General features: G+C 45.8%; 2 protein-coding genes across 2 annotated transcripts; one reads left to right on the top strand and one right to left on the bottom strand.

Moving 5' to 3' along the window:
• The first annotated feature begins 541 nt into the window (after window positions 1-541).
• mdkb (midkine b) lies at window positions 542-19,183 on the top strand. The gene is made up of 5 exons (XM_072386773.1): window positions 542-642; window positions 6,136-6,224; window positions 10,624-10,797; window positions 15,283-15,441; window positions 18,811-19,183. The coding sequence occupies exons 2-5, from the start codon at window positions 6,137-6,139 to the stop codon at window positions 18,828-18,830; spliced, it is 441 nt and encodes a 146-aa protein (XP_072242874.1). The 5' UTR covers window positions 542-642; window position 6,136; the 3' UTR covers window positions 18,831-19,183.
• A 3,347-nt stretch (window positions 19,184-22,530) lies between these two features.
• On the bottom strand, window positions 22,531-23,953 carry LOC140307773 (muscarinic acetylcholine receptor M4-like). Its single transcript, XM_072386774.1, has 2 exons — window positions 23,061-23,953; window positions 22,531-22,961 (listed from the first exon to the last, which is right to left on the bottom strand). Exons 1-2 carry the CDS (start codon window positions 23,950-23,952, stop codon window positions 22,531-22,533), a joined length of 1,323 nt encoding a protein of 440 aa, XP_072242875.1. The 5' UTR covers window position 23,953.
• Between the last annotated feature and the right edge of the window lie 1,798 nt (window positions 23,954-25,751).

The raw sequence follows: 25,751 nt of genomic DNA, 5'->3' as shown, positions 1-25,751 counted from the left end.
TGGGATATTTCAGGCGTTTGGGAGAGTTTGGGAATAAATGAGCTGACCTCCTGCTGCTCTGAGCTCTCAGCTGCAGGCTGGAACAAAGAGCTCCACGCATGACTGAGCCATCAGGAGCTCAGAGGGAGGAGCCGGACCGGGAGCCGGACCAGAACCCCACAGAACCACCACAGCTCAGGCAAAAGACCTAAACCCAAAGCTGAGCGAGTCCCAACAGAAAGGAGTTGTATTATAAGACAGGTTCAGCAGCGTCAGCGTGAACTTTGACCCGGTTCAGTGTGTAAGAAGCAGGCGTTTCCCTCACAGCACCTGAAACTGAACCGGACCCGATCCGCCCTGCAGCCGGACCCGATCCGCCCTGCAGCCGGACCCGAGCCGCCCTGCAGCCGGACCCGAGCCGCCCTGCAGCCGGTGAACACACACATTCCTCAGATGCAACACACACTCCTCCCTTTATGCAAATGAGCCCAGCGTGTTTTGTTCCCCCGGATTAGAGCTTGTGATGTCACCGCGAGGCTGGTGTGTGCGTGCGCGTGCACGTGCGCGTGCACGTGTGCGAGGGTTGTTCAGGAGCTGCAGCTGAAGCAGCGACAGAAGGCGACGGCTCCACAGCTCGACAGGCAGCTGCTCTCAGGCCCACACGTGAGTGTTTTTATCTGCACTTTGAAGCCTTTAAACCCGACTTTCAGCTGGAAAATGAGCCGATTTATCACTGAATTAATCAATTAGAAGCTGGTCGATTGATCCTCAGAGTAACTTTGTTAGGATTAGGGTTTGGTTTGTTTCTCTGATGAAGGAAGTGTTCCTTCATCGGTTCATTTAATCCTGTTTTTCATCAGTTCATCCTGCTGTTTGCTGGGCTTCGGTTTAAAGTTCTTTGGTTTAAAGTTGTTCTTCGGGTTTAAAGTTGTTGTTTGGTTTAAAGTTGTTCTTCGGGTTGTTGTTTGGTTTAAAGTTTTTCTTCGGGTTGTTGTTTGGTTTAAAGTTGTTCTTCGGGTTGTTGTTTGGTTTAAAGTTGTTCTTCGGGTTTAAAGTTGTTCGTCGGGTTTAAAGTTGTTGTTTGGTTTAAAGTTTTTCTTCGGGTTGTTCTTTGGGTTTAAAGTTGTTCTTTGGTTTAAAGTTGTTCTTTGGTTTAAAGTTCTTCAGATTTAAAGTTGTTCTTCGGGTTGTTCTTCGGGTTTAAAGTTGTTCTTCGGGTTTAAAGTTGTTCTTCGGGTTTAAAGTTGTTGTTTGGTTTAAAGTTGTTCTTCGGGTTTAAAGTTGTTCTTTGGTTTAAAGTTGTTGTTTGGTTTAAAGTTTTTCTTTGGGTTTAAAGTTGTTCTTCGGGTTTAAAGTTGTTCTTCGGGTTTAAAGTTGTTCTTCGGGTTTAAAGTTGTTGTTTGGTTTAAAGTTGTTCTTCGGGTTTAAAGTTGTTCTTTGGTTTAAAGTTGTTGTTTGGTTTAAAGTTGTTCTTTGGGTTTAAAGTTGTTGTTTGGTTTAAAGTTGTTCTTCGGGTTTAAAGTTGTTCGTCGGGTTTAAAGTTGTTGTTTGGTTTAAAGTTGTTCTTCGGGTTTAAAGTTGTTGTTTGGTTTAAAGTTTTTCTTCGGGTTGTTGTTTGGTTTAAAGTTGTTCTTTGGGTTTAAAGTTGTTCTTTGGTTTAAAGTTGTTCTTTGGTTTAAAGTTCTTCAGATTTAAAGTTGTTCTTCGGGTTGTTCTTCGGTTTAAAGTTGTTCTTCGGGTTTAAAGTTGTTCTTCGGGTTTAAAGTTGTTCTTCGGGTTTAAAGTTGTTGTTTGGTTTAAAGTTGTTCTTCGGGTTTAAAGTTGTTCGTCGGGTTTAAAGTTGTTGTTTGGTTTAAAGTTTTTCTTCGGGTTGTTGTTTGGTTTAAAGTTGTTCTTCGGGTTTAAAGTTGTTCTTCGGGTTTAAAGTTGTTGTTTGGTTTAAAGTTGTTCTTCGGGTTTAAAGTTGTTGTTTGGTTTAAAGTTGTTCTTCGGGTTTAAAGTTGTTGTTTGGTTTAAAGTTGTTCTTCGGGTTTAAAGTTGTTCTTCGGGTTTAAAGTTGTTGTTTGGTTTAAAGTTGTTCTTCGGTTTAAAGTTGTTCTTCGGGTTTAAAGTTGTTGTTTGGTTTAAAGTTGTTCTTCGGGTTTAAAGTTGTTGTTTGGTTTAAAGTTGTTGTTTGGTTTAAAGTTGTTGTTTGGTTTAAAGTTGTTCTTCGGGTTTAAAGTTGTTCTTCGGGTTTAAAGTTGTTGTTTGGTTTAAAGTTGTTCTTCGGGTTTAAAGTTGTTCTTCGGGTTTAAAGTTGTTGTTTGGTTTAAAGTTGTTCTTCGGGTTGTTGTTTGGTTTAAAGTTGTTCTTCGGGTTTAAAGTTGTTCTTCAGGTTTAAAGTTGTTGTTCAGTTTAAAGTTGTTCTTCGGGTTTAAAGTTGTTCGGTTTAAAGTTGTTCTTCGGTTTAAAGTTGTTTTTTGGGTTTAAAGTTGTTCTTCGGGTTTAAAGTTGTTCGGGTTTAAAGTTGTTCTTTGGTTTAAAGTCGTTCTTCGGGTTTAAAGTTGTTCTTTGGTTTAAAGTTGTTCTTTGGTTTAAAGTTGTTCTTTGGTTTAAAGTTGTTGTTCGGGTTTAAAGTTGTTCTTTGGTTTAAAGTATTTCTTCGGGTTGTTCTTCCGGGTTAAAGTTGTTGTTCTTTGGTTTAAAGTTGTTCTTCAGGTTTAAAGTTGTTCTTCGGGTTGTTCTTCCGGGTTAAAGTTGTTGTTCTTCGGTTTAAAGTTGTTCTTCGGTTTAAAGTTGTTATTTGGGTTTAAAGTCGTTCTTCGGGTTTAAAGTTGTTCTTCGGTTTAAAGTGGTTTCTTGTTGACTCTTAAACTGAAGGAGAAACAGACTGAGGAGAGGTTGAGGGAATAGAAAGAAGGGAATATTCGACTGAGAGCAGAAAGGAAGGAATGAGGGAAGAGGAAGGGCAGAATACTGTCATGTTTTCCTCTTGATGAAGGAAACCAGATGCTTGGCTGCTTTTATGACTTCATCCTGAAGCTTTTAGCTGCAAATCGAAGCTTCCGATCTGACTGAATCCATGAAGACGAAGAGGAACCTTCATGTTTTTACTGCGGTGAACTGATCATCTGCAGGAGGATCAGGCTGCTGGATGTCTGCAGGATTCACGCCCTGCGTCTCGGATCAGGTGACCTCCCCTCTGATCTTCAGGATGCGTTTAAAGGACGGCGCTCTGGATGCCGGAGTGAACCCCAGATTCAGGAGGAAGTTCTCTAAATGTTGCTCCTGCTCCTGAACCAAAGGGAGCATCCCGCTCCTTTTCTTCATGCTAAGATTTTATTGTTTTCTTATGCAAATTGGGTCCATTGAGGGTGGGGGGAGGACTGGGGGCTCCTCAGAGGTGGCATGGAATCTGTGTTAGGCTTTAGAGAAGTGAAACCAGGCGAGAGGAGGCTTTGTTTTGGCCCAATGAATCAGTATTCTTTTGAGGGGAAATCTAAAGGGCTCTTTCAGTGGCTGCTTGGCCACCCCCCCCCCCTCTCACACCGCCTCCCCCCCCTCCTCCTCCTCTTCATTGATGGAGGACAGACTGGAGGCCTGCTGAGAGCCGGTTCTTTCTTCATAAAAGGCCGCAGGAGGAGCGAGGAGGGCAGGATTTGCTCTGCCAGCTGACATCTGAAAGAGAAGCATTGCTTTAATGGAGGCCTGAAAGAGGAGGCTGTCATCTCTCAGCACAATGACAACACAGAGCCAGAGAGGGGCTTTCTGGGTAATTGACTCTCTGTTTTTCAAACCAGAACCAAAAGCCTGCGCTGCATTCGTCGCTTGTGACAATCGAGCCCATCAAACAGCGAAGGAACTCTTGAGTCCGGACAGAAATGTGAGAAAAATAAGAAGCTGAGGGCAGCATCTGCATACATTAGCCCACTTCCATAATCCTGATGCTGCTGCCACGACAACAGTCAGATTATTTGGCTTAGGGCGCTGTGAGATTTGGGGGGGGGGGGCGAGCTGAAAACAGAGCAGATTTGATCCGGACTCAGTTTGGACCATCTGGACCCCGCAGAGCAGGACGGGGTCCGCATCGGGACCATCAGACAGCGGATTAAAGAAAAAACACAAACAGGAAGAGCTCTGAAAGGTTCACTTTATTCAGAGGAAGGGAAGGAAGCAGGGGTCCACAGAACCAGAACCAGAACCAGAACCAGAGACCATCAGACAGCGGATTAAACAAAAAAAGGTTCATTTTATTCAGAGGAAGGGAAGGAAGGCGTCAGCAGGGGTCCACAGAACCAGAACCAGAGACCATCAGACAGCGGATTAAAGAAAAAACACAAACAGGAAGAGCTCTGAAAGGTTCACTTTATTCAGAGGAAGGGAAGGAAGCAGGGGTCAACAGAACCAGAACCAGAACCAGAGACCATCAGACAGCGGATTAAAGAAAAAACACAAACAGGAAGAGCTCTGAAAGGTTCACTTTATTCAGAGGAAGGGAAGGAAGCAGGGGTCCACAGAACCAGAACCAGAACCAGAGACCATCAGACAGCGGATTAAACAAAAAAAGGTTCATTTTATTCAGAGGAAGGGAAGGAAGGCGTCAGCAGGGGTCCACAGAACCAGAACCAGAACCAGAGACCATCAGACAGCGGATTAAACAAAAAAAGGTTCATTTTATTCAGAGGAAGGGAAGGAAGCAGGGGTCCACAGAACCAGAACCAGAACCAGAACCAGAGACCATCAGACAGCGGATTAAACAAAAAAAGGTTCACTTTATTCAGAGGAAGGGAAGGAAGGCGTCAGCAGGGGTCCACAGAACCAGAACCAGAACCAGAGACCATCAGACAGCGGATTAAACAAAAAAAGGTTCATTTTATTCAGAGGAAGGGAAGGAAGCAGGGGTCCACAGAACCAGAACCAGAACCAGAGACCATCAGACAGCGGATTAAAGAAAAAACACAAACAGGAAGAGCTCTGAAAGGTTCACTTTATTCAGAGGAAGGGAAGGAAGCAGGGGTCCACAGAACCAGAACCAGAACCAGAGACCATCAGACAGCGGATTAAACAAAAAAAGGTTCATTTTATTCAGAGGAAGGGAAGGAAGCAGGGGTCCACAGAACCAGAACCAGAACCAGAGACCATCAGACAGCGGATTAAAGAAAAAAAGGTTCACTTTATTCAGAGGAAGGGAAGGAAGCAGGGGTCCACAGAACCAGAACCAGAACCAGAGACCATCAGACAGCGGATTAAACAAAAAAAGGTTCATTTTATTCAGAGGAAGGGAAGGAAGCAGGGGTCCACAGAACCAGAACCAGAACCAGAGACCATCAGACAGCGGATTAAACAAAAAAAGGTTCATTTTATTCAGAGGAAGGGAAGGAAGGCGTCAGCAGGGGTCCACAGAACCAGAACCAGAACCAGAGACCATCAGACAGCGGATTAAACAAAAAAAGGTTCATTTTATTCAGAGGAAGGGAAGGAAGGCGTCAGCAGGGGTCCACAGAACCAGAACCAGAACCAGAGACCATCAGACAGCGGATTAAACAAAAAAAGGTTCATTTTATTCAGAGGAAGGGAAGGAAGCAGGGGTCCACAGAACCAGAACCAGAACCAGAGACCATCAGACAGCGGATTAAACAAAAAAAGGTTCACTTTATTCAGAGGAAGGGAAGGAAGCAGGGGTCCACAGAACCAGAACCAGAGAGTTTCTGTGTGGTCGGGTTCTGCCTCAGAAGGCTTTTGGGGCTTTTTGTCTCTGTTTTTGGTGTTTTTGGTGGTGGTTCTGCCTCCTTGTGGCCATTTGCAGTCATTTCCGTAGCTGTTTTTGTCTGTTTCTGGTGGGTTTGGTGTCGTTTGATCTCTTTGTTTGTGATTTACTTCTCTTTGTGGTCATGCTGTCGCTCGTTAATCGTTTTGTGTGCCTTTGAGTCTCTGCCCCCGTGACCCCATTAAGCCTGTTCATTAATCCGTCTGTGGAGCTGCACATATGGAGTCCCGCAGGGCCCCCTCCCCGTCCACATGTGTTTGTGTTGATGTTAGTTCAGCAAACAGCTGCAGGTCAACAACCTGACACCAGATATGCTCCTCTGCCGGTCTGGGTTGGGCGTAATTAGTCTTTAACATGCTGCCCTGATGATGTCTGACTGTAACTGAGGTTGTGTGTGTTCGTCTCTGCAGGATGCGAAGTTTGTTCTCAGTGACGCTGCTGCTGCTCCTGGTCCTCACGCTCACCGCTGAGGCCAACAGAAGAGCTAAAAGTCAAAGAGGTGGGGTCTTTCGAGAGGAATATGAATCTAAATCTACTCAATTCAGTTCAATAAAACTTTATTAATCCCTGAAGGTAAATTATATCCCTGCAGTATTAATTATTATTAAAGATCAGCTGCTGTTACAGATAACTAAATAAAATATAAAGGTGTGGTAGGAACCTTCAGAGGTCTCCATCAGTGGTTGGGCTGTTGTTTCTGTTGCTTAGCAACAACTCAGCTGATGATGTCACACACAGCGTCAGCAGGTAACTCAGGTGAACTCTCAGCAGACAACATGGACAGAAACTCATAGCCAGCAGTTCAACATCTGGGCTGCTGTTGTTAACCAGCTCTGTGATCCTCCTCCTTTACTGTTAGCGCTCTGTCTGCAGTCTCTGTCTGCCCGGATAGTCTTAAAGCTGAGCAGAGAGCTGTTAGAGTTGTTCCTGCAGCCAGGTCCAGGATTCCACCATCTGTTGTTAACCAGCTCTGTGATCCTCCTCCTTTACTGTTAGCGCTCTGTCTGCAGTCTCTGTCTGCCTGGATAGTCTTAAAGCTGAGCAGAGAGCTGTTAGAGTTGTTCCTGCAGCCAGGTCCAGGATTCCACCATCTGTTGTTAACCAGCTCTGTGATCCTCCTCCTTTACTGTTAGCGCTCTGTCTGCAGTCTCTGTCTGCCCGGATAGTCTTAAAGCTGAGCAGAGAGCTGTTAGAGTTGTTCCTGCAGCCAGGTCCAGGATTCCACCATCTGTTGTTAACCAGCTCTGTGATCCTCCTCCTTTACTGTTAGCGCTCTGTCTGCAGTCTCTGTCTGCCTGGATAGTCTTAAAGCTGAGCAGAGAGCTGTTAGAGTTGTTCCTGCAGCCAGGTCCAGGATTCCACCATCTGTTGTTAACCAGCTCTGTGATCCTCCTCCTTTACTGTTAGCGCTCTGTCTGCAGTCTCTGTCTGCCCGGATAGTCTTAAAGCTGAGCAGAGAGCTGTTAGAGTTGTTCCTGCAGCCAGGTCCAGGATTCCACCATCTGTTGTTAACCAGCTCTGTGATCCTCCTCCTTTACTGTTAGCGCTCTGTCTGCAGTCTCTGTCTGCCTGGATAGTCTTAAAGCTGAGCAGAGAGCTGTTAGAGCTGTTCCTGCAACCAGGTCTCTGATATTCCTGCTGTGTCCTCATCAGGGCTCCGAGCTCGTCCATTTTATCCACCAGAGATCTCACATTTCCCCTGATGATTAAAGGAAGAAATGCTTTAAACTTCCTCCTTTTTCTCCATTTTGTCCCTGCTCTGCCTCTTAGACGTCTCGTCTTCAACTCACCATGATTTGGGGTGTTTTTCCAGGCATTGCTTGAGCTGTGGGAAGCTCAGTTCCAGCAGTTTTTCAGAGTAAATCAGTAGAAAATCTCAATAAGATGCAAATAAAATGTCCAGATAATATGTGAATATGTATCTAAATCATGCTGCCCGTCTCCTCCTGCCTGAGTTTCATGTTTCTGAGAGAGATAACAACTGATAACAGCAGGAATGCAGCTGCCTCACTCTGCTGGACAGGCAGGTTTTCCTGTGTTAATGTGTCCGACTTCTCTGTAAACCAAACTCAAACAGCCTGAAGTCGTTCAGATTTCAGAAAACAGCAGCAACAACATGTCAGATGCAGCAGACCAGCACCCAGCAGCTGCTTCTTATGAGCAGATAATCAGCTGGTATCAGGATTAAAAACTCAAACCTGCAGTCAGTGTTCAGCAGAAGGAAGAAAAACGGTTTGTTTCCTCGTCTCAGCGCCGCTCTGAGGCCATCAGAACAGGTTCTCTGGCAGAACCGGGCCTGATTAACTGATAATTCCTCTAACTGGAGTCCAATAATGTGTTTAAAGAGTTTCTGTCCCATTAAAAGACATGAAAAGTCTTAAAGTCGAAGTTCTTTCCTGCCAAAGCAGGTAAAACCCAGCTGAGATCTGCCATAAAAAGCAGATCCTCTGTCTGGCTCTATGATTCATTCACAGCAGAACGGCTCAACTCTGCCGGTTTAAGCATTTAAAGCATAGATCCAATCATAGAGAGGACTCAGCTGTAAGTCTGCAGATCTCTGTGGAGGACTGAAGGTAGAAAGTGAGAATCATCCTGAATTAAAAGTGATTTACTGGACAGGAATAATGTTTCCTGATGTTTATATTTAGTTTCTATGAAAGTCAGGACGTCTGGATTTAGCATTTATCCAAAGCTACATGAGGGGGTCTTACCTAAGGACCCCTACTGGAGGTGATACCTTTCATGCAGGGATGTGTCAGGTAATAAAAGTAATAATTACAGGTAATAAAGGTATTAATAGTGATTATTAAAGGTAATAAAGGTATTAATAGTGATTATTAAAGGTAATAAAGGTATTTAAGGTAATTATTAAAGGTAATAAAGGTATTTAAGGTAATTAAGGTATTTAAGGTAATTATCAAAGGTAATAAAGGTATTTAAGGTAATTATCAAAGGTAATAAAGGTATTTAAGGTAATTATCAAAGGTAATAAAGGTATTTAAGGTAATTAAGGTATTTAAGGTAATTATCAAAGGTAATAAAGGTATTTAAGGTAATTATCAAAGGTATTTAAGGTAATTATCAAAGGTAATAAAGGTATTTAAGGTAATTATCAAAGGTAATAAAGGTATTTAAGGTAATTATCAAAGGTAATAAAGGTATTAAAGGCCATTATTAAAGGTAATAAAGGTATTTAAGGTAATTATTAAAGGTAACAAAGAGCCCAACAGATATTCTGGTTGTTTACAAACCAAAAGTGTTACAGAAAACTGATTCTGATTCCATTTAATTAATTGTTTTTTGTACAGTTTTAACAGTTTTTTTTACCTCATTCTGATAGAAATACATTTTAAAGTCCTCCGTAGATATCGTAACAACATTATAATCACGACTGTTTTTGGCCAAATTAATCCTATCATGAAAATCTGATTTAAAGGAGACAGAAAAAGTGCAAAAAAGATTAATGAAGTTTTTGCCCATTTTGTACAAAATGATAGTAATAAATCTGCAGTCAGGTGACAGTTCTAACGTTTTAGATTGTCTCTTTGTTCTGGTTTAATTTCCTCCGTTAACTGATTCATAACTTTAGGAAAAGATGAACCAGGTGGGTTAATAAGGCAGGTTAGCATTAAAATGTCAACAATAAACTTAATTTAAGCATATCTGGAGTAAAATTTAAAAGTTTCAGTTTGTGTTTCTCTGAATTTGTCAGATCAGCTGCTGTGACCTTTGACCTTCGGCCACAACCAAACAGAACTGTTACAGCTGGAAAAATAAAGAAAATATTGTAAAATTATGATTTTTACTCAACAATCTAATATATAAGAGACTGGAAATCCACATTTCAGAACAATTAAAAAGCAAAAAGAAAGATGGTAAGAAAGGTGAGACGAATATTCTTGGAAATAAATATAAGTATTATAATTGTTTATTAATTAAATAATGCAAAAGATGCAATTACGGTAAAGATTGTAAAATTACAAGAAAATACAGGAATAAACATGTTAATAAATCAAAGTTAAAATTAAATTATTTGATAAATTAATAAATAAATCATTAAATGAATAAATATGATTAAATAAATGATTCAACAAATGATAAAAATAAACTAATGAACAATTAATACATTAATTAATAAACTATTAAATAAATGAATAAACAAATAAATGAATAAATAAACGATTCAATAAATTTATAAATAAATGTTTCAACAAATGATTAAATAAATGAATAAATAAACGATTAAATAAACAAATAAATTATTTAATTTAATAAATGAACAGGGTATTGACAATAAGTAAAAATTCATTGGTAGCATTTTATTGGCATATTTAATCTATTTTTGTCGTCACAAACAAGAAGGAAAATTGTGTCATGATGAAACTTTTTAATTTGATTCTGATTCATCTCATGACATCATCATAAAGAGCTTGGCTGATTGGATGGTGGTCACTGGTTAACATTTAGAGACAATAAATAAGATCCATCCTCGATCAGGAGCCCAAAGGAACCAGTCGCTGAAGACAAAGACATCACTGATCTGCTCCAACATACGAGGAGAAACTAATCTCCGTCCTGTTCTTATCATCCAAAGTTAAATGTAATTTGAAAGGTCCAATAAAAGCTGGAAGGAAGCTTTAGTTTTGGCTTTAATAAGCAGGAAGATTTGAATGTCATCCATGAAGCGAGTGAAGGGATCTTAGATCTACTAAAAACATGTATGGTGAGAACAGGACGGGCCCAGAATGGAGCCCTGAGGAACTCCATGAGTGAGCCGTATGGACTGAGAGAGACATTTCTGCCAGATTCTGAGAACCTTTCACAGCCACAATAATGTTCATATAACTCATATAACACGAGGCAAGAGAATGAAACTCAGGTGTCTCTTTGTCCTGCAGGTGGTAAACATGACAAGTCTCGGCCCGCCTCCGAGTGCAGCCCCGGAGAAACGAAGTATGGGAAATGTGTGCCGGAGCACGGAGACTGTGGGGATGGCCTGAGAGAGGCGACCTGCAAAGATCACACCGACAAGATCCACTGCAAGATCCCCTGCAACTGGAAGAAGGACATCAGTAAGCTGCACTATAACATAAAAAGAACAGGTTTATCATATAATACAGATGTTAGGCCACTTCAACAGAAAGGTTCCTGGTTCTAATCCCAGCTGGTTCTTTCTGTGTGGAATTCGGATGTTCGCCTGTTCAATAACGTGCAACGGGCTGATTATTGATCATGGATTGACTTTGACTTTGTTTAAATGAGCATTTAAAACAGGACGTGGTGCATCAATAGATGAGTTTTGTTGACAAATTCACATGAAATAGAGAGTTTTTTAATGTAGTTAATGAAGTTACTAATAAGTTAAGTTATGAGAAGGTACCTTCATCAGCTGGTCACATCCCGCTGCTTGGTGAAGATCTCGTCCTGTTATCTATAAACTCTCCACAGCCGCCCATCACCAGGAACCGTCAGAAGTTGTTTCTGACGGTTTCTTGATTAAATAATCATCAACTTGTTCCAGGAGCAGTGTGTAACACAGCAGTGTGACGACTCAAGTAGGATATACGTCCAACCCCGGGTGCCCTACGTCCTCCCCGGGTGACCTACGCCCTCCCAGGGTGCCCTACGTACACCCAGGGCGCCCTACGTACAACCCAGGGTGCCCTACTTCCACCCAGGGTAATATACGTCCTCCCAGGGCGCCCTACGTCCACCCAGGGTAATATACGTCCTCCCAGAGCGCCCTACGTCCAACCCCAGGGTGCCCTACGTCCACCCAGAGCGCCCTACGTACAACCCAGGGTGCCCTACTTCCACCCAGGGTAATATACGTCCTCCCAGGGCGCCCTACGTCCACCCAGAGCGCCCTACGTCCAACCCCAGGGTGCCCTACGTCCACCCAGAGCGCCCTACGTACAACCCAGGGTGCCCTACTTCCACCCAGGGTAATATACGTCCTCCCAGGGCGCCCTACGTCCACCCAGAGCGCCCTACGTCCAACCCCAGGGTGCCCTACGTCCACCCAGAGCGCCCTACGTACAACCCAGGGTGCCCTACTTCCACCCAGGGTAATATACGTCCTCCCAGGGCGCCCTACGTCCACCCAGAGCGCCCTACGTCCAACCCCAGGGTGCCCTACGTCCAACCCCAGGGTGCCCTACGTACACCCAGGGTGCCCTACGTCCAACCCCAGGGTGCCCTACGTACACCCAGGGTGCCCTACGTCCACCCAGGGTAATATACGTCCTCCCAGGGCGCCCTACGTCCACCCAGAGCGCCCTACGTCCAACCCCAGGGTGCCCTACGTCCACCCAGAGCGCCCTACGTACAACCCAGGGTGCCCTACTTCCACCCAGGGTAATATACGTCCTCCCAGGGCGCCCTACGTCCACCCAGAGCGCCCTACGTCCAACCCCAGGGTGCCCTACGTCCAACCCCAGGGTGCCCTACGTACACCCAGGGTGCCCTACGTCCAACCCCAGGGTGCCCTACGTACACCCAGGGTGCCCTACGTCCACCCAGAGCGCCCTACGTCCAACCCCAGGGTGCCCTACGTCCAACCCCAGAGCGCCCTACGTACACCCAGGGTGCCCTACGTCCAACCCCAGGGTGCCCTACGTACACCCAGGGTGCCCTACGTCCACCCAGAGCGCCCTACGTCCAACCCCAGGGTGCCCTACGTCCAACCCCAGAGCGCCCTACGTACAACCCAGGGTGCCCTACGTCCACCCAGGGTAATATACGTCCTCCCAGGGCGCCCTACGTCCACCCAGAGCGCCCTACGTCCAACCCCAGGGTGCCCTACGTACACCCAGGGTGCCCTACGTCCACCCAGGGTAATATACGTCCTCCCAGGGCGCCCTACGTCCACCCAGAGCGCCCTACGTCCAACCCCAGGGTGCCCTACGTCCACCCAGAGCGCCCTACGTACAACCCAGGGTGCCCTACTTCCACCCAGGGTAATATACGTCCTCCCAGGGCGCCCTACGTCCACCCAGAGCGCCCTACGTCCAACCCCAGGGTGCCCTACGTCCAACCCCAGGGTGCCCTACGTACACCCAGGGTGCCCTACGTCCAACCCCAGGGTGCCCTACGTACACCCAGGGTGCCCTACGTCCACCCAGAGCGCCCTACGTCCAACCCCAGGGTGCCCTACGTCCAACCCCAGAGCGCCCTACGTACACCCAGGGTGCCCTACGTCCAACCCCAGGGTGCCCTACGTACACCCAGGGTGCCCTACGTCCACCCAGAGCGCCCTACGTCCAACCCCAGGGTGCCCTACGTCCAACCCCAGAGCGCCCTACGTACAACCCAGGGTGCCCTACGTCCACCCAGGGTAATATACGTCCTCCCAGGGCGCCCTACGTCCACCCAGAGCGCCCTACGTCCAACCCAGGGTGCCCTACTTCCACCCAGGGTAATATACGTCCTCCCAGGGCGCCCTACGTCCACCCAGAGCGCCCTACGTCCAACCCCAGGGTGCCCTACGTCCAACCCCAGGGTGCCCTACGTACACCCAGGGTGCCCTACGTCCACCCAGGGTAATATACGTCCTCCCAGGGCGCCCTACGTCCACCCAGAGCGCCCTACGTCCAACCCCAGGGTGCCCTACGTCCACCCAGAGCGCCCTACGTACAACCCAGGGTGCCCTACTTCCACCCAGGGTAATATACGTCCTCCCAGGGCGCCCTACGTCCACCCAGAGCGCCCTACGTCCAACCCCAGGGTGCCCTACGTCCAACCCCAGGGTGCCCTACGTCCAACCCCAGGGTGCCCTACGTCCAACCCCAGGGTGCCCTACGTACACCCAGGGTGCCCTACGTCCACCCAGAGCGCCCTACGTACAACCCAGGGTGCCCTACTTCCACCCAGGGTAATATACGTCCTCCCAGGGCGCCCTACGTCCACCCAGAGCGCCCTACGTCCAACCCCAGGGTGCCCTACGTCCAACCCCAGGGTGCCCTACGTACACCCAGGGTGCCCTACGTCCAACCCCAGGGTGCCCTACGTCCAACCCCAGGGTGCCCTACGTCCAACCCCAGGGTGCCCTACGTACACCCAGGGTGCCCTACGTCCACCCAGGGTAATATACGTCCTCCCAGGGCGCCCTACGTCCACCCAGAGCGCCCTACGTACACCCAGGGTGCCCTACGTCCACCCAGGGTAATATAAGTCCTCCCAGGGTGCCCTACTTCCACCCAGGGTAATATACGTCCACCCAGAGCGCCCTACGTCCAACCCCAGGGTGCCCTACGTACACCCAGGGTGCCCTACTTCCACCCAGGGTAATATACGTCCACCCAGAGCGCCCTACGTCCAACCCCAGGGTGCCCTACGTACACCCAGGGTGCCCTACGTCCACCCAGAGCGCCCTACGTACAACCCAGGGTGCCCTACTTCCACCCAGGGTAATATACGTCATCCCAGGGCGCCCTACGTCCACCCAGAGCGCCCTACGTCCAACCCCAGGGTGCCCTACGTCCAACCCCAGGGTGCCCTACGTACACCCAGGGTGCCCTACGTCCAACCCCAGGGTGCCCTACGTCCAACCCCAGGGTGCCCTACGTACACCCAGGGTGCCCTACGTCCACCCAGGGTAATATACGTCCTCCCAGGGCGCCCTACGTCCACCCAGAGCGCCCTACGTACACCCAGGGTGCCCTACGTCCACCCAGGGTAATATAAGTCCTCCCAGGGTGCCCTACTTCCACCCAGGGTAATATACGTCCACCCAGAGCGCCCTACGTCCAACCCCAGGGTGCCCTACGTACACCCAGGGTGCCCTACGTCCAACCCCAGGGTGCCCTACGTCCAACCCCAGGGTAATATACGTCCTCCCAGGGCGCCCTACGTCCTCCCAGGGTAATATACGTCCTCCCAGGGCACCCTACGTCCACCCAGGGTAATATAAGTCCTCCCAGGGTGCCCTACGTCCACCCATTATCTAACACACATGAACAGAGGGCAGGCCTCCATCTGAACCCGCCTTCAAATGAAAATAAAAAAGCTAAAAGAGTATTTAATTAGTATTTAATTTATAATGAATCTTGAGATAAGTGAGATCAAAGTCTGTTCTGTTAGTTTACCGTATACAAGCCATGCTAACTTCATCTGGGAGGAAGAAAAAAGCCTTGAAACGGACTTCTGATACAGCTGCCAGGCAGAATATCTTTAATAAACAAGTAAACCATCCGGAATCTGCACCAAACGTCAGTCGCATCCCTTTTTTTTCTTTTTGAAAGACTGTCCATGTTCCATTTTAATTCAACATGTTGCTTTCTGTGGATAAATGTGGTATAAATTATTCATTTTAAGGTCAAAACAGTTAAATTTAGAAAGCCTTTAGACACTAAAAGAACAGCTTTTTCTCATTATTATCACACACTGTAACTTAGAAGTTGCTTATTGAATGATGTGATCCATGTTCTGTAACCTGATCGACTCTGTTAGAGTTATTGATCGTTGTTATTGAAAGGAAACATCAGTCACAGAGACGGTTTGCAGGTAAGGATTCAAACACAAGAGGAAGCTCATTAAAGCCTGAAATATCTCCTCAGGTGACTGCAAGTACAAGTTCGGGCCGTGGAGTCCCTGCGACACCGCCACCAACACCAAGACCCGGTCTGGAACCCTGAAGCGGGCGCTCTTTAACGCAGAGTGTCAGACTACAGTCAAGGTGTCCAAACCCTGCTCCCACAAAGTCAAGAAGACCAGAGGTGGGTCATGGAAAAACACACATCTGGATCTGGACTGTTCAGACTTCTGTTGGTTGAATAAAACCAGATTCATGAATATGAGCAGATGTTCAGGTCGTGTTTAACCGATTAAACATTTCATCTGACCCCAGAACTATCTGACCCGACTTCATGTAAACATGAAATATTTCATATTCTGAAATATCAGCAGTATTGATCATATTGACGGTGGTACAGACTCTCACCTGAAGGTGGAAACAGTTTTAAATGAAGATCTTTATACAAAGGATTTAATCTAAAATCAGTTCTGAATGTTCTTTTTTCTCTTCTGTATCAAAAGAGCAAAATTATCCTGATAACATATATATATAAAAACAATTTGACTTAAAATCGTGTTTTTATAATCGTGAGAATAAGGTTTGTAGTAAGACATTCAGATAAAACATGACAGAGGCCATTACTGGAATAATCAGCGTATCTGTGGTTATATTCAGAAGCAGCTTCTGAGCAGGAAGCTGAAGAAGATTTTCAGGATTAGCGCCTCTGAGCAGCAGGAAATAAGTGAAACACAACAGGAAAGATTAAATCTGGGAAACAATAAATCAGGAAATGCACAAATAAGGCAAAAAGAATGAAAAATTAAAGATATTTTTCACTGATTTCTAATCAGTTTTATGGATATGTTTTAAAACTAATTAATTAATTTAGTGTCGAATGTAAATAACTAAACTATTTATTGATTTTTTTTGTTTAGTTTTAACAAAATTGTTTATTTCTTTTCATCCCTTTATTTTTCCTTACTTTAAAGGCCTTTAGATTTTTGGATTTCCCACCATCTTTATTTCTTTTTGTTTAGTAGATAGTGAACAATTACTGAGGATCTTGTTAAAACAAAGCTGAAAAACCATGAAGTAACAAAGAAAAGACTGAATAACTAAATAAGACAAAGAGGAAAGTCGCAGAAACTCTAACTGAACCCAGAGGAACATGAACTCTGAGGAACATGAACTCAGAGGAACATGAACTCAGAGGAACATGAACTCAGAGGAACATGAACTCAGAGGAACATGAACTCTGAGGAACATGAACTCTGAGGAACATGAACTCTGAGGAACATGAACTCTGAGGAACATGAACTCTGAGGAACATGAACCCAGAGGAACATGAACTCTGAGGGACATTAACTATGAGGGACATTAACTCTGAGGGACATTAACTCAGAGGGACATTAACTCTGAGGAACATGAACTCAGAGGAACATGAACTCAGAGGAACATGAACTCTGAGGAACATGAACTCTGAGGAACATGAACTCTGAGGAACATGAACTCTGAGGAACATGAACTCTGAGGAACATGAACTCTGAGGAACATGAACTCTGAGGAACATGAACTCTGAGGAACATGAACTCTGAGGGACATGAACTCTGAGGGACATGAACTCTGAGGGACATGAACTCTGAGGGACATGAACTCTGAGGAACATGAACTCCGAGGAACATGAACTCCGAGGAACATGAACTCAGAGGAACATGAACTCAGAGGAACATGAACTCAGAGGAACATGAACTCCGAGGAACATGAACTCCGAGGAACATGAACTCCGAGGAACATGAACTCCGAGGAACATGAACTCCGAGGAACATGAACTCCGAGGAACATGAACTCCGAGGAACATGAACTCCGAGGAACATGAACCCAGAGGAACATGAACCCAGAGGAACATGAACTCTGAGGAACATGAACTCTGAGGAACATGAACTCTGAGGAACATGAACTCTGAGGAACATGAACTCTGAGGAACATGAACTCTGAGGAACATGAACCCAGAGGAACATGAACTCTGAGGAACATGAACTCTGAGGAACATGAACTCTGAGGAACATGAACCCTGAGGAACATGAACTCTGAGGAACATGAACTCTGAGGAACATGAACTCTGAGGAACATGAACTCTGAGGAACATGAACTCTGAGGAACATGAACTCTGAGGAACATGAACTCCGAGGAACATGAACTCCGAGGAACATGAACTCCGAGGAACATGAACTCCGAGGAACATGAACTCCGAGGAACATGAACTCCGAGGAACATGAACTCCGAGGAACATGAACCCAGAGGAACATGAACCCAGAGGAACATGAACTCTGAGGAACATGAACTCTGAGGAACATGAACTCTGAGGAACATGAACTCTGAGGAACATGAACTCTGAGGAACATGAACTCTGAGGAACATGAACCCAGAGGAACATGAACTCTGAGGAACATGAACTCTGAGGAACATGAACTCTGAGGAACATGAACCCTGAGGAACATGAACTCTGAGGAACATGAACTCAGAGGAACATGAACTCTGAGGAACATGAACTCTGAGGAACATGAACTCTGAGGAACATGAACTCAGAGGGACATGAACCCCGAGGAACATGAACTCTGAGGAACATGAACTCTGAGGAACATGAACTCTGAGGAACATGAACCCAGAGGAACATGAACCCCGAGGAACATGAACTCTGAGGAACATGAACTCAGAGGGACATGAACCCCGAGGAACATGAACTCAGAGGAACATGAACTCTGAGGAACATGAACTCTGAGGAACATGAACCCGGAGGAACATGAACTCGGAGGAACATGAACTCAGAGGAACATGAACTCTGAGGAACATGAACTCTGAGGAACATGAACTCTGAGGAACATGAACTCTGAGGAACATGAACTCTGAGGAACATGAACCCCGAGGAACATGAACTCTGAGGAACATGAACTCAGAGGGACATGAACCCCGAGGAACATGAACTCTGAGGAACATGAACTCTGAGGAACATGAACTCTGAGGAACATGAACTCTGAGGAACATGAACCCGGAGGAACATGAACTCGGAGGAACATGAACTCAGAGGAACATGAACTCTGAGGAACATGAACTCTGAGGAACATGAACTCAGAGGAACATGAACTCTGAGGAACATGAACTCTGAGGAACATGAACTCTGAGGAACATGAACTCTGAGTCAGCTGAGTCATGAACAGGAAAACAAACGGGATGTGAAGACAGAACTCACAGAACCAAGCAGAAGCAGAACGAAACACGGGACTAAGAGCTGAAACAGAACCAGGAAATGGATCAGAGAAATAACTCAAACTGAAACCCACAAACCTGAACAGAACCTGCTGCCAGAGATGGTAAAAGCTTATTTATCAGAAGTATTCTACATAAAACGTAATGCAAAAAAGTTTAAAAACGCTGATTTTGGTGCAAAAACGATAAATATTGTAACTTTATGAAAGTGTGAAACACCTGAAGTCTGCTGGTTATTCACTGGAAATCATTTAGTTCCCAAATAATAATAAAACTTTAAACCCTCTGTTTGCTTTTCTGTCGCCAGGTGAGAAGAAGTCGAACTGAAGGCTGAATGATCGTCTTCCCTCCTTCAAACACAAAAACAGAGAGACTCCAAAACACAGCGAGCGTCCTCGTTTGGCCTCCTTTGATGTTTATTCTTATTCACATTTGATGTTGTTGTGTTTCTTAAAGCTGTTTAGATGATACGAATAATCCTCCTGCATTAGCCGATAGTTTAACAGTTACACTCTTAGTCCTTAAAGCTTTTTAGAGTAAATGAACATCTAGTAGAACCTGGATCATCCGGTTTGGTTCTTAAAGTTCTGAACTGAAAAAAAGTCTATTTTTGGAGCTACAGATTATTGATGAGACTTGTACAGATGAACAAATTAAATACTGTACATTGTTTTGGTGAAGACTTTGGTCTGTTTATTGGTGACTTTACCCATCAAACCCAGTCATGATCAGGCACATTTACCACGACTGACTCTGGATTTTAGGGGGATTTAAAAAGCTGAGAACATGATGCATCATATGATGTTAATACCATAAAGTAACAAAGAAAAGACTGAATAACTAAATAAGACAAAGAGGAAAGTCACAGAAACTAACTGTACCCAGAGGAACATGAACTCTGAGGAACGTGAACCCAGAGGAACATGAACTCAGAGGAACATGAACTCTGAGGAACATGAACCCCGAGGAACATGAACCCAGAGGAACATGAACTCTGAGGAACATGAACTCTGAGGAACATGAACTCTGAGGAACATGAACTCTGAGGAACATGAACTCTGAGGGACATGAACCCAGAGGAACATGAACCCAGAGGAACATGAACTCTGAGGAACATGAACTCAGAGGAACATGAACTCTGAGGAACATGAACCACGACTGACTCTGGATTTTAGGGGGATTTAAAAAGCTGAGAACATGATGCAGCATATGATGTTAATACCATAAAGTAACAAAGAAAAGACTGAATAACTAAATAAGACAAAGAGGAAAGTCACAGAAACTAACTGTACCCAGAGGAACATGAACCCAGAGGAACATGAACCAAGAGGAACATGAACTCCGAGGAACATGAACTCTGAGGAACATGAACTCTGAGGAACATGAACTCAGAGGAACATGAACTCTGAGGAACATGAACCCCGAGGAACATGAACCCAGAGGAACATGAACTCTGAGGAACATGAACCAAGAGGAACATGAACTCCGAGGAACATGAACTCTGAGGAACATGAACTCTGAGGAACATGAACTCTGAGGAACATGAACTCAGAGGAACATGAACTCTGAGGAACATGAACTCCGAGGAACATGAACTCTGAGGAACATGAACTCTGAGTCAGCTGAGTCATGAACAGGAAAGCAAACTGGATGTGAAGACAGAACTCACAGAACCAAGCAGAAGCAGAACCAAACACGGGACTAAGAGCTGAAACAGAACCAGGAAATGGATCAGAGAAATAACTCAAACTGAAACCCACAAACCTGAACAGAACCTGCTGCCAGAGATGGTAAAAGCTTATTTATCAGAAGTATTCTACATAAAACGTAATGCAAAAAAGTTTAAAAACGCTGATTTTGGTGCAAAAACGATAAATATTTTAACGTTATTTAAGTGTGAAACACCTGAAGTCTGCTGGTTATTCACTGGAAATCATTTAGTTCCCAAATAATAATAAAACTTCCTCTGTTTGCTTTTCTGTCGCCAGGTGAGAAGAAGTCGAACTGAAGGCTGAATGATCGTCTTCCCTCCTTCAAACACAAAAACAGAGAGACTCCAAAACACAGCGAGCGTCCTCGTTTGGCCTCCTTTGATGTTTATTCTTATTCACATTTGATGTTGTTGTGTTTCTTAAAGCTGTTTAGATGATACGAATAATCCTCCTGCATTAGCCGATAGTTTAACAGTTACACTCTTAGTCCTTAAAGCTTTTTAGAGTAAATGAACATCTAGTAGAACCTGGATCATCCGGTTTGGTTCTTAAAGTTCTGAACTGAAAAAAAGTCTATTTTTGGAGCTACAGATTATTGATGAGACTTGTACAGATGAACAAATTAAATACTGTACATTGTTTTGGTGAAGACTTTGGTCTGTTTATTGGTGACTTTACCCATCAAACCCAGTCATGATCAGGCACATTTACCACGACTGACTCTGGATTTTAGGGGGATTTAAAAAGCTGAGAACATGATGCATCATATGATGTTAATACCATAAAGTAACAAAGAAAAGACTGAATAACTAAATAAGACAAAGAGGAAAGTCACAGAAACTAACTGTACCCAGAGGAACATGAACTCTGAGGAACGTGAACCCAGAGGAACATGAACTCAGAGGAACATGAACTCTGAGGAACATGAACCCCGAGGAACATGAACCCAGAGGAACATGAACTCTGAGGAACATGAACTCTGAGGAACATGAACTCTGAGGAACATGAACTCTGAGGAACATGAACTCTGAGGGACATGAACCCAGAGGAACATGAACCCAGAGGAACATGAACTCTGAGGAACATGAACTCAGAGGAACATGAACTCTGAGGAACATGAACCACGACTGACTCTGGATTTTAGGGGGATTTAAAAAGCTGAGAACATGATGCAGCATATGATGTTAATACCATAAAGTAACAAAGAAAAGACTGAATAACTAAATAAGACAAAGAGGAAAGTCACAGAAACTAACTGTACCCAGAGGAACATGAACCCAGAGGAACATGAACCAAGAGGAACATGAACTCCGAGGAACATGAACTCTGAGGAACATGAACTCTGAGGAACATGAACTCAGAGGAACATGAACTCTGAGGAACATGAACCCCGAGGAACATGAACCCAGAGGAACATGAACTCTGAGGAACATGAACCAAGAGGAACATGAACTCCGAGGAACATGAACTCTGAGGAACATGAACTCTGAGGAACATGAACTCTGAGGAACATGAACTCAGAGGAACATGAACTCTGAGGAACATGAACCCCGAGGAACATGAACCCAGAGGAACATGAACTCAGAGGAACATGAACTCTGAGGAACATGAACTCTGAGGAACATGAACCACGACTGACTCTGGATTTTAGGGGGATTTAAAAAGCTGAGAACATGATGCATCATATGATGTTAATACCATAAAGTAACAAAGAAAAGACTGAATAACTAAATAAGACAAAGAGGAAAGTCACAGAAACTAACTGTACCCAGAGGAACATGAACCCAGAGGAACATGAACCAAGAGGAACATGAACTCCGAGGAACATGAACTCAGAGGAACATGAACTCAGAGGAACATGAACTCAGAGGAACATGAACCCCGACTGACTCTGGATTTTAGGGGGATTTAAAAAGCTGAGAACATGATGCATCATATGATGTTAATAAAACAGTTCGTACAGATCAGGGAAAAGAATCGGTGAGTTTAGCGATCACATGACCACAAAGTGTCTTAAAAAACAGAATCACACGGGAAACCAGAACAAAACTTCAGTCTTCCGGCTGGGAAGTCCAGTCCATGCCGTGTCCCTCCACAGCAGCAGGGGGCAGTACCCATCCGTGACCATCTGTTGGTCATCAGTTTCTCCACATGTTGAGTGAAAGTGACCAATGAGAACTCTGATTCTACAAGACATCGATGGAGACCTTTTTCTCCACCTAAAACAACTCAGCCGGGTGCTTCCTCAGCTCTTACTTTTACTTTTTGATCTCCAAGAAAAGAAGTCCAGAAAACGGCGTCGCCTGCCGGAAGCATCAGCGGCGCTTCCGGCTCTGGCAGCGCAGAAGGCTGCAGAAGGTTTTCCTGAAGGTGACGTTGCACAGGGCGTAGCAGACCGGGTTGATGGCGCTGTTGATGTAGCACAGCCAGTAACCTGTGGTCCACAACATCTCGGGGACACAGACTTGGCAGAAGGTGGCCACAACGGCCATGACACTGTAGGGCGTCCAAGTGAGGATGAAGGCCAGCAGGATGGCCAGGATGGTCTTGGTGACCCTCCTCTCCCTCGCCATCACTCGCCGCCGCCTCCTCTCCTGGGACCTGAAGGTGGGGCAGGTGGAGAACGCCGCCGAGGCCGACCTGTGGAGGTCGGCGCTGGACGAGGAGTCGTTATCGATCTTGTTGGAGTCTTCATCCCGAGTGTGGCAGGCGACTGCTCCAGAGGGACACTGCTGAGGAGACAAGACTTAGATTAGCTTCTCTGACATCACAAACCGTTAACAAGCCCCGCCCCCAGACAGGAAGTAACATGGAGGACGAACTGCACCTACCAGGTGTCTCCAACCCCCTGCGGCCTCCAAAGTGTCCACAGGACTTCTGGCTGCTCCTCGGCTCCGTCTGTTCTTCAACATATTGGACTCGGACTGGTTTGGAGACAGGTCCACGGCCGGATCACTGGCCCCCCAGCTCCGCCGCTTCAGGAGGAAGTCTTTAACGGAGGGACTGGATGTCTGGAGCGCGCCCTGATTGGCCCGGAGCGCGCTCATCCGGCCGTGGCTGGCGGCCGACAGGCGGCTGTACAACCCGATCATGATGAGCGCCGGCAGGTAAAAGGAGGGGAGCGTCGTTGCCAGGGTGACGGCGGGGCTGGCCAGCAGGTAGATGTAACACTCGCTGTCGGGGACGGCACGCCTGCCGCCAACGCTCTGCCAGCACAGGATGGCGGGGGTCCAGAGGATAAAGGACAGCAGCCAGGCGGCGCCGATCATCAGGCCCGCCATCTTTCCCGTGCGCCGCACCGGGTAGCTGAGCGGCTGCGTCATGCAGAGGTATCGGTCCAAGCTGATGACCAGCAGGTTCATGACAGAGGCGTTGCTCACCACGTAGTCCAGGACGAGCCACGTGTCGCAGAGCGCGGCGCCCAGCGGCCAGCGGCCCCGCAGCCGGTAGAGCGCGAACACGTTCATGGGCAGCAGGCCGATGATGAGGTCCGCCACCGCCAGACTCAGCAGGAAGTAGTTGTTGACGGTGCGCAGGCGACGGTTCACTTTGATGGACAGGATGACCAGCGCGTTTCCCAGGACCGTGACCGTGCTGAGGGAACCGGTTACCATGACGATGAGGATCAGCTGAGCCGTGCCGTATGGATACGGGTCTCTGATTGGAGGCTGACGCGAGGTGTTGAAGGGGTGGAGCCAAGCAGAGGTGTTGGGTTTGAGCTCAGGTGTCGGCCCCATGTTACCTGCACATGCACACACACACGTGCACACACACGTGCACACACCTGAGTATTAGTGACCCTCTTCTGTTCGATCCCTGCCGCCATTTTGAACCGCGTTTCTTCTTTAGAAAAATGTCATAATAAACATATTTAATTGAACTTTTTCTCCCAAAACTGGATCAGCTGCACCATCTTTTCTTACTTTTGTAGAACTCTTATTAAGTATAAGTATAAGTTTGGTCCAACATGTCAAATATGTGCAAAATAAGACCAAAACGAGGACAATTCCCTGAGCCAGAATACCCTTTTCAACACGTTTGTATGGGTTTCACTGAACTAAATAGATGGAAAACTGCCTGGTGATAATACATGGATAGTTGAAGTATTTCCATGTTCCATGTTTCTTTTCTTACTTTTACCTCTTATTACAAATATTAGCCTTTCGATAACCTACCAAAGAACTCATTTATCACCAAACTCAGTTGGACTAACCCAGGAAGGGCCCACTCCCAGGGGCCAAACTGCCGGCTGACCCTGAGGTACACCACTGATTAAAATTCTGCATCCACACAGACGAGCTGCACAAAATAAACTGAAATCAGAACAAACACAGGACCAGAAACCCTCAGAATATTGATTGAAGAATTGATGAATGGTTCAACATACACTATAATGCCAAAAGCAGTCATTCTCCCGTCCAAATAATTAAATCCAGGTGTTCCAGTCACTTGTATAAACTCAAGCACCTCGGCTGCAGACTGCATGGCAGAGACACCCATCAGTGTTTTAGCCAGATGTGCCCGATGCACCCTACGTAAACGCAGAAATAACGATGTTTGGAGACGGTTTCAGCAGGAAGAACCTACAAAGAGCTTAATGGAACGGCTCCATCTACTTGAATGCTCCTGCAAAGGCTTCTGTCCCAACTGGGTCCCTCCGTTGGTCCCAGGATTGTCGTCTAGCAGCTCCTACACCACGCCTAAGACAATCCAAACTCTGTTCATGTGTCGTCCCACGATGGTGGAATGACCTACCGAGCACTACCAGAACAGGGGCGTCCCTGTCTATCTTCAAGAAGCTCCTGAAAACCCAGCTCTTCAGAGAGCATCTCCTATCCCAGCACTTACCTTGTACTTCCCTCCCCCCTCTATCTCTGCTCTTTATCTTTCTGCACTTCCTTCTATGCCTGCACCCTATCTCTGCTCTGTCCCCTCTGACAGAGTCGGACTCCTGGGTTCCTTCTATGGAGCTTATTGTTAGCTTTTTATAAAGCTGTTATATCTTCATTTGTAAGTCGCTTTGGATAAAAGCGTCTGATAAATACAGAAACATAAACTGCTAACCTACAGCTAACTGCTAACTTACAGCTAACTTCTAACTTACAGCTAACTGCTCGCTTACAGCTAACTGCTCGCTTACAGCTAACTTCTAACGTACAGCTAACTGCTAACGTACAGCTAACTGCTCGCTTACAGCTAACTGCTCGCTTACAGCTAACTTCTAACGTACAGCTAACTGCTCGCTTACAGCTAACTTCTAACTTACAGCTAACTGCTCGCTTACAGCTAACTGCTCGCTTACAGCTAACTTCTAACGTACAGCTAACTGCTAACTTACAGCTAACTGCTAACGTACAGCTAACTGCTGGACTCCTGGGTTCCTTCTATGTAGCTTATTGTTAGCTTTTTATGTAGCTGTTATATCTTCATTTGTAAGTCGCTTTGGATAAAAGCGTCTGATAAATACAGAAACAGAAACATAAGAACCCTGATGGAACAAATGCTACAGGATTGGCTGTAGCAACAGAAAGTGAAG

The sequence above is a fragment of the Leuresthes tenuis genome, unplaced genomic scaffold (assembly GCF_036924035.1).
Source record: "Leuresthes tenuis unplaced genomic scaffold, fLeuTen1.0.hap1 SCAF_5, whole genome shotgun sequence".
Classification (NCBI taxonomy): domain Eukaryota; kingdom Metazoa; phylum Chordata; class Actinopteri; order Atheriniformes; family Atherinopsidae; genus Leuresthes; species Leuresthes tenuis.
This window is presented reverse-complemented; position numbering and strand designations above follow the sequence as displayed.